Below are 12526 nucleotides of genomic sequence, written 5' to 3'. Positions count from 1 at the left end.
ATCTCACTTTCATGGTCAGATGATGGTGTTTGTGTTTGCAAAAGGGGAAACAAACAGCTCCAACATGGGGGGTTTTTCTTTGTTAGTGTGGGGGTTTGATGATTGTTGTCATTCATACATTCATTCATTCATTCATACCCACGTTCACGTTCTATAACTATTATTAAAACAGATACATATAGATATATAGATATATATTATATACACATACATGTAATTATAACTTGTAACATATACATATAATATATATTATTCATATACTTATTACTTTACCTTGATACTTACTTATAAACATAATACAGCTCAATCACAAGTGACACACCTTTATAATCTCTCACTCACACAACATATTCATTGTTGTCGTTGTTGTTAATAATACTTATAATACAAATATATACATAATAACCAAATACAGAAATGATGGCTATGAATGGTATCGATAACCTAAAGCGTATGTTGTTACCAAATCAATCAATCAATCAATCAATCAACATCAACTTACACACTCAATATATATATATGTAGCACTTTACTCAAAGGTAGCAGTGGATAGATCAGATTGGAGAAGGAATGTAATTAGAAATAATCCATCTATTGGTGATTTGTGCGAGAGGATTAATCCAATGGATAGAGGTATTATTTTTGGAAAACAGTTCCAACCGGGTCGCCCCGAGGTCAAGCAAAAGATAGACAAGACAGCGATTGTACAGTTGATCCTGCAGCATCTGGCCACACACGGCCTCAAACAGACAAAGCTCACGCTCGAGAAGGAGTCCAAGCTGGCCACGCCAACAGGCGACCAGCTCAGCGAGAGCAGACTGGTAACATACGTGCGCAATGCACTCCGCGACACCGACAGGATATACGATCTCTCGATGGAACACATCGAGTTCTGCCAGGAGGAGCGCAAGCAAAAGATATTGGAGCGCGAGGACCTGCTGTACGGCATGGGTCTGCTGGACGACGAGGACGAGGACGACGGCGTCAACATTTGGGACGAGCCGCCCGAGAACATCGTCATCGAGATGATCCGCAACCCCGAGGACGACCAGGACGAGGAGGTCGTCAAGTTTGCCTCACTCAACAAGCTCGTGGAGCGACTGACGCACGAGTCAAAGGTCGACCTGCAGTTCCTCAAGACATTCCTCATGACCTACCAGTCGTTCTGCTCGCCCGAGAAGCTGCTGACCAAGCTGATGCAGCGCTACAACGTCACAAACTACGTCGTCAAGCAGGCCAACGGCGTGGAGATCAGCGGCGAGGTGGCCATCAAGGCCATCCAGCTCAAGGTGGTCAACGTCGTCAAGCGATGGCTGGACGAATACTACTCGGACTTTGACGACAAGCTGATTCAGGTGCTGCGAGGCTTCATCGAACAGATTCAGATCAAGCATCCGCTGCCCTCGTCGGCGCTGACAAAGTCGCTCAACAAGGTGGAGAAGCAGATGCCCAGCAGCAAGCTGATATTCAACGACAAGACACCCGAGCCTATCGTGCCGCGCAACATCTTCTCGCAGAACCTGATGATATACGATATTGAAGAGGAGGAGATCGCCCGACAGATGACACTGATCGAGTTTGAGATGTTCAAGAAGATCAAGCCTCCCGAGTTGCTCAATCAGTCGTGGAACAAGGCCAAGTTGAAGCATCGCGCGCCCAACGTACTGCGTATGATCGACCGTTTCAACAGCGTGTCGATGTGGGTGGCCACGATGATCATCCAGACGCCCAAGGTCAAGGCGCGTGCCAGGATGATGACACGCTTCATCAAGATCGCCTTCCATCTCATGAACATGAACAACTTCAACTCACTGATGGCCATCGTGGCTGGACTCAGCTTCTCGTCGGTCTACCGTCTAAAGTACACGCGCGAGGAGCTGTCGGCGCAGACGCACAAGATGTACGCCGAGCTCGAGAAGATCATGAACTCAGAGAGTTCGTTCAAGAACTACCGCACGCGTCTAGAATGCGCCTCGCCTCCACTGATGCCATACCTCGGTGTGCATCTCACTGATCTCACGTTTATCGAAGAGAACCCTGACCTGCTCAATCTGGAGGTGGCGCCCAATCGCAAGGTGGACCTGATCAATTTCACAAAGAGGACCTTGATGTTCAAGGTGATCTCGTTGGTGCAGCAGTACCAGCAGATGTCCTACAACATACAGCCCGTGCATCAGATACAGGAGTTCTTGTTGAACATAAAGAGCGATCTGAAAGGACAGAGTCTTGACATGACGCTTGCCGACCTGCATCGCGAGTCCCTCAGAAGGGAGCCAAGGAAGGCACAGCGATCCGACATCCAATAAATAGTCTGTCTACCAACTGACTATTCTGTAAATGTATACATCATCATCAATCTGATTGTGATCAGATAGATCTCAACATATCTGATTGTTCGAGTGTTTGTTGGGGTGGGATAGTTCCAATCAAAAACTGATCATTTTGCGTCAAAATCTTCTTCGAAGCCTCATGATCAGGCATCATAACGGTCACACTATCAATCAATTAGTTCAATTAACCAATCATACATATAATACATATATATAACTAATCAAACAACAATGGCTGATCAAGCACAAGCACAGGCACCAACACAAGTAGTGGACAGCAATGGATATATTCAGGTCGGTGATGGACCGCTGTGGGGCAGGATGGTGTCACTCAATCCAAAGTATCCATCGATCGAGCTGAGACAGAATACGGTGATCTTTGGAAGGACGCCCGCGCTGTGCCAGGTCACATACAATCTGCCGACGGTGAGCGGTCGCCACTGCAAGGTGTTCCGCGACCCCACCGCCAAGCAGAACATCGTCTTCCTCGAGGACACCAGCACCAACGGCACGTTCTACAACAACGAGCTGCTGGGCAAGAACAGCAAGATCCTGATCAACAATGGCTGCGAAGTGGGCATCATCCCCAAGCGCGCTGAGGAGCGCATCGCATTCATCTATCAGGACTGCGGCGAAGAGGCTGGCGAGATCGAACAGGGCGGTCCCCAAGAGGCCTATGACATGCGAGATGTGCTGGGCACGGGCAACTTTGCCACCGTGCGTCTGGCCGTGAATAGACAGACGGGCGAGCGATACGCAATCAAGGTGATCGACAAGAAGAAGATGTCCATGACATCAAAGCGCAAGGATGCACTCATGGACGAAGTCAACATCCTAAGCAAAGTGGCCAATGAGAACATCGTCGGTATCAAAGAGGTCTTTGAGACTCGCAAGTATCTCTATCTAGTGCTCGAGCTGTAAGTGTCCTGTCATGCCTCGTGGGCTTGGGCCATGGCCTAGGCGTAGCCCATCTTGGACTCGCGACTGACCCCACCCCTGGACCCATCCCAATCATGCGATAACAGCATCACTGGAGGCGAGCTGTTTGACAAGATCGTCGCAGAGACTAACTTCCCAGAGGACGTGTGCAGATATATCATGCGCCAGATATGTAGCGCGGTTAAGTATCTTCATCAGAAGGGCATTGCCCATCGTGACTTGAAGCCCGAGAACATATTGCTGGCCAAGCCAGACTCGTTCCATGTCAAGATCTCAGACTTTGGCCTGAGTCGAGCGTTGGACCAAGGCAGCTTCATGCAGACAATGTGTGGAACGCCACAGTATGTGGCGCCAGAGGTGTTGACCAAGGGCGAGAAGGAGGGCTATCGCAAGACTGTGGACCTGTGGAGCATTGGCGTCATCGCCTACATCATATTGTGTGGCTTCCCACCCTTTGGCAACCCATCGGACAAGGACTTCTTTGATCGTGTGAAGAAGGGCGGCTTCTCATTCCCCTCGCCCTATTGGGACAACATATCGCTGGAGGCCAAGGACCTCATTATGAAGCTGATCGTGGTCGATGCAGATAAGCGTCTGACCATCGAGCAGACACTCGATCATCCCTGGTTCACCAATCATGTCGATGATCTGGATAAGATCAACAACACAAAGGACACTTCATCGGAGCAAGTGGATGATGATTCCACTACTACCACCACTTCATCGACATCAACAGCGGCAGTGGCTGTGGCAATAGCAGCTACACCAGCCAAGCCTGATAATGACAATGACATATCGATGGAGAAAGAGACAGATTCAAAGCCTGAAGACGACCTAGCTCAAGCACAAGTACCTCAAACACATGCTCAACAAGTACCTTCAGGCGACGCACCTGCACCCGCCGCTGCCGCACCCTCAGTAGCCGTTTCTCAAAAGAACACCAAAGCCAAGAGAGTATGTTCATTAGTTTGATTGATTGATCAACACAAGTTATAACTAACTAACTAACTCTTCTCCACACCAACAACAGGCATTAAGTGAAGGCAATGACAGAGATGATGATGGAAACCTTTACCAAGCATTCAAGAAGGAGCGAAGAGATGATGTTGCTGAGGATGAAGATGAAGAAGAGAGTGATTGATCAACAACATCGTACTGATACTGACGACGAATGAATACAACTCTTCCAAAGTAATAATAAATGTATATCATCTATCTTTATATGTATGTATGAATGGATAGACTTGGAATCCAATCTCCCCAACTCAGCACCAAGCTCAGGTGAACCCAAACAAACACGAAAAAATCAAGCACCTCAGGTGTTCCAAAGAGAGATCGACCAGCTGCGCAACTGTGAACGAAAGGGTCAGCACCCCCCAAACTACACACACCCCATCCACTCTCTCGATAACTGCAGCAACAACACTGGGCTGCAGCTGAAGCATTGCTTGCTCTGCACGAATCAAAGCCCGTCACTGTCGGCTTATAGTCTATACTTATTCAAACTATCTACATCTACACATATACACATATACATATAACACTTGTAGTATTACTCTACATTAATAATATTTATTCAGTTGATTGATTGAGCGAGCTTAAGAGCGCGAGCAAGTAGTAGTAGTTAACAACAACACATCGAATCACAGCAGCAGAGGTTGGTTGGTCGGATACACAATACAATATATATATTGAACCAGAGAGATTAATACTTAGATAGAGGATAGAGGATGTCAGATCCACTTGGCCCATCAAAGATATGGGGCAATGTGCTCAAGTTGGGCATTGTATTGCTCACATTTCTATTGATAACATCGACGATAATAGTAGTTGGACGTATATTTAGAAGAAGTCATCAGAGAAAGAAACTAAAGGTGTCATTGCGTGTAAAGGCTGAGATCTATCTGGCCTATACACATCTTGGCGAGTTGATTGAGTTCACTCAGGTGTTCCTATCAGTCTTCTCCGTCGTACTATTCATCTATGGCACGTACATCGAGGACAAGGTGCCACCAACTTGGTACATCACACTTGAGATCTCACTAATGGTCTTCTTCTGCATGCATTGGGCACTCGACTTCTTCCTCTCAAAGGACAAGTATGTTGTTGTTGGCGAGCCATGGGAGTCGTCATCGTCCACATACTAACACTCGTTCAATCAATCAATCAATGACACATGTGACAGACTGCGATACTTATTCTCATTCTTCTCGATCGTCGACTTGATCACTATATTCCCGCTACTGATTGATATTGTTCAGGGCAACGTACATAACATATTGCGATCCTTCCAATTCCTAAGAGTACTTCGTGTACTACGCATTCTACGTCTATCCAGAGTGCTTCACTACTTCAAGAATGGTATGTCCTTGTGCATTCAATCAATCATTCATTCAATCAATCACTAACTCATTCATCCAAACGACAGAGGTTGCCAAGTACACATTCAAAGCATTCATTGTAGTCTTTACATTTATCATTGTCCTGGCTGGATTCTACATGAACATTGAGAGTATGTAGTCTTTGTCCAGTCTTCAATGGTATCGCGTGGACCATGTAGCAATGACTAACCAATATATTATAGCCAATCCAGGCAGTAACAAACCACTTCAGTTCCATCAGACAGTATACTTCCTTGTAGTCACATTGGCAACAGTTGGTTATGGAGACATTTACCCAACCACTGCATTGGGACAAGTTACAATCACCCTCGCCTTGTCGATTGGCGCCGGTGTTCTGATACCCTATCACGTGTCCAAACTCATGGAGAAGTTACAACAAGACTCTCGTACGTGTCCTCATCCTCATCATCATGTCGCCGATCACCTGACTAACACTCCACAACAACAACTACAACAACAGCATTCATGAGGAACCTGTCATCGACTGGAGTATCTGGACACGTGTTCTATTGTGGCGACTTCTCATTCACTCACTTTGTCGACTTCTTGGCCGAGTTCTATCATGAACGACATGGTAGACTAAAGAAGGAGATTGTGCTACTCTGCCCCAACCCACCAGATGACAAGCTCAAGTCACTGCTTCTGAATCCATTCTATAAGAAGCGTCTGATCTATTTGCAGGGCTCACCATTGTTTGAGCAGGATCTGGACAGGACCAAGCTGACCAAGGCCGACTCATGCTTCATTGCCACACCACCCTCCTGGCAAATACAAGGTGACACAGACAACATACTCTGCTCCTACGCCGTCAGGAGTTTGAACAAGAATCTCAACATCTACTCCAACCTAATCTCGTCCAAGAACAAGGTATGCATTTCCAGGAGCACATGGAACTATTCCATCCACTAACATTCAATCAATCAATCGTCACTCCACTTCCACAGAACAAGGCAACATTCCTCCGTGGAACAATGTGCATGGAGGAGTTCAGAGGAGCAATGCTGGCACAATCCATCATTTGTCCAGGCTACAACGTATTCTTTGCCAATCTCTTCACCTCACGTATCATCCCCAGCATTGTCCAAGTCAAGTGGCTAACTGAATATTGTAAGTCCATCACTCAATCAATCAATCGATCAATCAATCAATCACTTACACTCATTCCCAATGATTAGACTATGGATGTAACAACTCTATATTCACTATCAAGGTACCAGACTTCCTTGTTGGACTTGCTCTGACTGATGTGATACTGTCATTGTACTTTGGAAGTGCTTGTATGCTCATTGGACTGTTCATACCAAAGGACTCGAGCGAGATAAAGGGAAGGTTCTACTTGAACCCACCTGGCACCACGATCATGTCCCAATCAATGACAATGGTGCTCATCTCTCATAATGTACTAAAGACGACGACAGAGGCCAAAGAGATGCGAAGCGAGATCAACGAGAACACATTCACCAGACGAGTTGGCCGATTCTTGAATCGTCTAGCGGCGCCCGACCTCGAGCTGCTTGTCGACGAGGACGACCATCAGGAACAGGACCAGATCATCAACGAGTCACTGCGATCGTTCATCCGAGACACGTCGCGATCCAAGAAGCCCAAGCCTGCCATTATTCTCCAGAAGCGCATTGCAGAGTTGGACAAGCAAGGCATCTTTGAGCTCAGAGAGGAGGTGGAGGATGAGTTGACGCCCAAAGACCTCATCAAGAACCTGTGCATTGCAGAGTATGGAGGTGACTGGATTGCCTTCCTAAGTGACCTCTCTTCACAAAAGACCAACGATCCTCACATTGTAAGTTACATCCTTGCCACACGCGTATGCTGGCTACTGACCCCATGCCCTACCCAACCACGAACAAACAAACAGGAGAAGATACACGAGAGGATTAAGTTTATCATCGACAAACATTCATTGTTGACATTCACATTGCATGGAAAGTACAATCAGGACGGCGCCAAACAGATGAAGAAGCACTTGCTCATCGTTACCAAGTCGCTGAAGGGATTGGAGCTGCTCATTCATCACATTCGATTGCCCTACGTGACGTCTCTCACGTCCAAGACAACCAAGGGCCGCATCCAGCCCATTGTCGTGCTGTACAAAGAGGAGCCAGAGGGCGGCGAGTCGTGGTTCGACACGACCAAGCAGCTGCCACTGATCGCCTATATCAAGGGAACGGCGTCCAACCAGTCGGACCTGAACAAGTGCGGCGCCAAGAATGCCGAAACCATCATCATCACCTCCAACCCGTACGAGAAGTGTGACCAGACTCAGATCGACTCGTTCACACTGATGTCGTACGTTGACATTGCCAAGGTCAACAGCTCGGCCAAGATCATCACCGAGCTGCTACACGAGCCCAACATCCGCTTCCTCGAGAAGGACATGGTGCGTGGTGGCGCCAGCAAGCTGCAGACCTACCTCCAGGCCAACAAGAACCGTGACATCAAGCCCGACTACTTCCAAACGCCAAACTTTGCAAACGGCTGCGTCAACACATACGCCGTGCTCGACAGTCTAATGGTGCAGGCACACTACAACGAAGACATCACCACCGTTGCCAAAGAGTTGGCGTTTGGTGTCAATGGACTCTACCAGAACCATCACGTCCTTGGACTCAACAACCTAATGACCAACGAGGAGTCCAAGTGTTACTCACAGCTTCTGCCCATTCCACAGTCATATCATGTAAGTTGTTTGTCTGACCTCACCATCCCATCAGACTTTGCTAACTTGTTGCCTCGTCAATCAATCAAAAAATGTAGGAGAGAAACTTTGGTGAGCTTGTCAAGAACTATCTTTTGCAACAGAACATACTTATTGTTGGACTGTTTAGGTCGAAGGAACCGATGGGCGCACCTATGCCCTATGTCTACACCTGTCCACATCCAACAACCATTTTACATGAGAATGATAGAATGATTGCATTCTCAACCCAACCATTATAATCAGACATCCGTCTGTCTTCCTCACCGTTCCATCTTCCAGCCATTCAGCCCTCCATCCTTCCCTTCCCATACCATCCATCAACCATCCCTAATAAAACAAACAAACAAACGATCAAGATGATTGATCGTGGCTCTACTGTCATTGAAGACTTGGTCTAAATGTCTAAGCCATCCACATAACATCATATACAACTCATTGTAATACAGGTTATAAGTAATAAACTAGTTTATTACTCTATTTATAAAGCTTTGGAAGGTTTGGTAACTTGTTGAACTAGTTAGGCTAGACGACGAGTACAACTACAAAGATGTTTACTTGTAGAGCTTTCCAGAGATGAACTTGCGACCACCGAGAGCACCATCCCAGGCGAAGTAGTCGTCGATGAGGGTGTGGTTCTCTGGGACAGAGACATCCAACTCCTTCCAGTCGTAGACGAGATGGTCATCACAGTCGACCATGTCGGCTGGGAGTCCCTTTCCTCTGAAGATCCAGATACCGGTGACCTCCTGGTTGGCAACTGGGGTCTTCTCCTGGTCACCAGAGATGATCATGGAGGCAAAGGCGTACTTGTGGAGGGTCTCGAGACGCTGGAAGAAACCTCCGATCAAGTTGCTGGTCATGAAGACCTGGCCGAGCTCGCTGGCGTACTTGTAGGTGCACAGGTAGACGCTGAATCCCTCAGCATCGTAGTTCTCCCAGAACCATGGAAGGGCGACTGGACGGGTCTCGTTGTTGGAGTACATTCTCTTCCACTCCTCCAAGTTGAACTTGGATGGTGGGAGCAAGCTGAGTGGGTTGACCTTTCTTGGCTTCTCCTCCTCCTCGTCATCGAGGTTCTCCTCCTTTGGGGCAGCTGGCTTCTCCTCCTTCTTTGGGGCAGCGGGCTTTGGGGCTGGGGCAGCCTTCTCCTCCTTCTTTGGCTCCATCATGGTGGCAGCGAGGGCGACCTCTCCGAGGACGGCCTTGAAGTTTGGCTGGTTGACACAGGTGGTGAACCAACGGTTGACGTTGGGGAAAGTGGATCTGTAGGATGGGTCGAACACCATCTTGTAGAATCCGAGCAACGAGCAGGTGACGACGATGTCAGCAAGGGTGACGCGGGCACCGCAGAGGAAAGAGCGGGACTGGAGGTGGGTGTTGAGGGTGGTCAAGGTCTTCTTGATGTTGTCCTTGGCCTTCTGGGTCTCCTTGGCGTTGAACTGACCGTAGCCGAGGATTGGGTAGAGCCATGCAACGGCGGCAGACTCAATCTCGTTGGAGGAGAAGTCCAACCATTGGTCGATGACGGAGGCCTCGTAGGCGTCGTTTCCGTAGATCTTGTTACCACCCTGACGAGCAACGTATCTGGCGATGGAGTTGGACTCGAACAGTGGGCCCTGTGGGGTCATGGCGGCTGGGACCTTTCCGAATGGGTTGGCGTTCATCAGCTCGACTGGCTTGTTGGTGGCAAGCTGAGAGAGATCGACGTTGGGGATCTCAATGTTGACGCCAGTGTACTTGGCGGCAATCAATGACTTGCAAGCACGTGGGTTGCTTGGGTAGGTGATGATGGACTAAATGAATCATTGAATGAATGAATGTTAGTTTATCATGACCTGTCATTTTGTGTTCGCCACATGTCTTACTACCTATCGAAGTAGTAGTAGACATTGGCGTTGCTTCATTGAATCGCGCATCATCAGCATGCAGTAGTCAATACTTACAACAGACATTATGAAGAAGTAAAAAGTACTATTGTAGTGAAGATAGTATGTGAACCTGAAGAGTTTAAAAGCAACTGGCAAGACTTTGTGTGTTGGTGGTCTGTGACGGAACGAGAGAGAATCGTGATCCCCCTCATCCTCAAAATTCATTTTATTAAAATTAATATAATCCTCACAGAAACAACGACGATCTATTCAGTGTGTGTCAGACTTTGGAGTAACGTTATTCAAAGTCAAACGACATTGACCAAGATTGATTGATTGATTGAACATGAATGAATGAATGATAGAGGGACAAGGGATACAGACAAAATGGATATTGATATTTAATACACGATCGGTTAAACCTGGAGGGTCGCATTGTTGTTGGGTTTGTTGGATCATTGATGTGCCTTGGAGGACACCTTTGGCGATTGATTGAGTAATCGTTGTGTGATTTGAGTGGCCATGCATGGTTTGGTTTGTTATATAATATGTATATATATATCTCCTGGAGAGAGGATTGATCGATTGGTTGATCGATTGATTGATTGATTATCCCCAGGCTGGTGCACTTGAATAGTTTATAACCAGTTGATCATTGACACTGAAGCACTGTATGGTTGTTTGTAAGGTTGATTAGTCTCAGGTCACGCCTGACTATGCATGCGTATGATGTTGCTAATTTACCTTAAACAGGTCTCCAAGACACTCATCTGGTGATGGTTGGAATATTTGATTCACGAATAAGAACTGAATGATTGATTGATTGTTATTGATTGAGAATGATAGCAAGTTAGTGACTATTGATTGGGATACTTGATACATATTATATACATACTAAAGGTTCAGATGACTTGAGTTTCAGTTGTTTACGTAGATTGTCGATCACATGTTGGAATGATAGTGTAGCCTGCAGCTTGAACTTCTTCTGTTTCAATGCTGGTGCACTACCAGCGTTCTTAAAGTATATAATCACTGTTCACAGTGCGTAAGTATAATGTAATAATCGACTGACTGACTGATAGACCTGTTTACTATACATACCTGAGTCTTTCTTCTCGCTTGTTGGTGTAGATGATGTTGTTGTTGTTGTTGTTGAAGATGGTTGCAATGTTGGTGAGGTAGGTGTCTGCGGCACACTGCCACTTGAAGTGTTCATCTGTTGTTGTGGTGGTGACGACTGTTGCTGTTGTTCAACAGCTATATCATCATCTGCATCTGCCATTGTATTTATATGTATTTATTTATCTCTTTCTCCTTTGCTCTTTCATGCGTTCAAACTTCATTGAATGACTTGAGGGTGCAATAATTTGAAATTCACTTTGTGTCTCGACCTCAAGATGACCGGAATCTTCATTCATTCCCCAACAAATTTGATGATGAACTGAATGACCACCCTTTGTATTTTGCATGTTTCTCTCTTGACTTGGCATGGCATGAAACGTTACGCCAAGACCAATTTAATTCATCAAAAGCCCACCGGTGTGCATTTGATCAATTAATTTTGTTGAACTTCATAGATAGAGATAGAGATAAAAAGAGAGAGAGAGAGAGAGAGAGAGAGCAATATATATATATGGCGTTCGTTTGCCGCCACCATCATTGTGGTGGCTGGATTGGAGCGCCACTCAAATACTCGTCAGCCAGTGCGTTGTCTAATCACGAGAACAAGAGTCATCCCAAATGCGACGCTGTTGCTTGCAGTCTATCCTGTGGGCACTTCAATAGGCAGGCGAAGGAGTATCAGTGTCTGCACACGTGGTGTGAAGCAGAGTTCACGACGTCAAAGGAGTTAAATCGACACTTACGTGAGAAGAAGCACGTTTGTAACAGTCAAGGATTAGATAGAGAAGCGTGTCCTGTTTGCGATCCACTGACAGGCGAGTTGGATGTGTTGCATGACGAGCCATTGCAAGCAACAATGGCCAGGCTCCTAAGCGATGAAGTGTACTACAATGATATGCTTGAGCTAGCCTATAGACTCGCTACGATGGCTTGCGCAAACATGATGCCAAAGCCATCACCGGACACATTAATCGATCTCTTTAAGGGTCAAGGATCAGCAACTATACCTGACAAAGATTGGAATGAGTATATGAGCAAACTGGGCATCACTTCTTGTAAGTTACATACATTGCTATTGTACATGATGTACATTGTATTTGTTTGAGTGACTAACAACAATGTTCTCAAAATAGCACAACTTCCAACTTT

The 12526-nt window shown here is 46.5% G+C and overlaps 5 protein-coding genes across 5 annotated transcripts; 3 read left to right on the top strand and 2 right to left on the bottom strand.

Moving 5' to 3' along the window:
* Positions 1-426: 426 nt before the first annotated feature.
* Positions 427-2306, top strand: SAMD00019534_043980 (hypothetical protein; the record flags this gene model as incomplete). The annotated part of the gene is made up of 2 exons (XM_012899888.1): positions 427-451; positions 526-2306. 2 exons carry the CDS (start codon positions 427-429, stop codon positions 2304-2306), a joined length of 1806 nt encoding a protein of 601 aa, XP_012755342.1.
* Positions 2307-2561: 255 nt separating this feature from the next.
* On the top strand, positions 2562-4410 carry SAMD00019534_043970 (hypothetical protein; the record flags this gene model as incomplete). Its single annotated transcript, XM_012899887.1, has 3 exons — positions 2562-3247; positions 3356-4223; positions 4300-4410. 3 exons carry the CDS (start codon positions 2562-2564, stop codon positions 4408-4410), a joined length of 1665 nt encoding a protein of 554 aa, XP_012755341.1.
* A 589-nt stretch (positions 4411-4999) lies between these two features.
* Positions 5000-8626, top strand: SAMD00019534_043960 (hypothetical protein; the record flags this gene model as incomplete). The annotated part of the gene is made up of 9 exons (XM_012899886.1): positions 5000-5367; positions 5455-5630; positions 5698-5781; positions 5854-6057; positions 6132-6538; positions 6616-6778; positions 6847-7469; positions 7545-8366; positions 8444-8626. 9 exons carry the CDS (start codon positions 5000-5002, stop codon positions 8624-8626), a joined length of 3030 nt encoding a protein of 1009 aa, XP_012755340.1.
* Positions 8627-8938: 312 nt separating this feature from the next.
* Positions 8939-10339, bottom strand: SAMD00019534_043950 (hypothetical protein; the record flags this gene model as incomplete). Its single annotated transcript, XM_012899885.1, has 2 exons — positions 8939-10180; positions 10331-10339. 2 exons carry the CDS (start codon positions 10337-10339, stop codon positions 8939-8941), a joined length of 1251 nt encoding a protein of 416 aa, XP_012755339.1.
* Positions 10340-10864: 525 nt separating this feature from the next.
* SAMD00019534_043940 (hypothetical protein) lies at positions 10865-11537 on the bottom strand (the record flags this gene model as incomplete). The annotated part of the gene is made up of 4 exons (XM_012899884.1): positions 10865-10924; positions 11000-11062; positions 11151-11287; positions 11357-11537. 4 exons carry the CDS (start codon positions 11535-11537, stop codon positions 10865-10867), a joined length of 441 nt encoding a protein of 146 aa, XP_012755338.1.
* Positions 11538-12526: the final 989 nt, after the last annotated feature.

This window comes from Acytostelium subglobosum (assembly GCF_000787575.1).
Source record: "Acytostelium subglobosum LB1 DNA, scaffold: scaffold8, whole genome shotgun sequence".
Taxonomy (NCBI): Eukaryota; Evosea; class Eumycetozoa; order Acytosteliales; family Acytosteliaceae; genus Acytostelium; species Acytostelium subglobosum.
The sequence above is the reverse complement of the archived record's forward strand: the minus strand, read 5'-3'. Positions and strand labels throughout refer to the sequence as shown.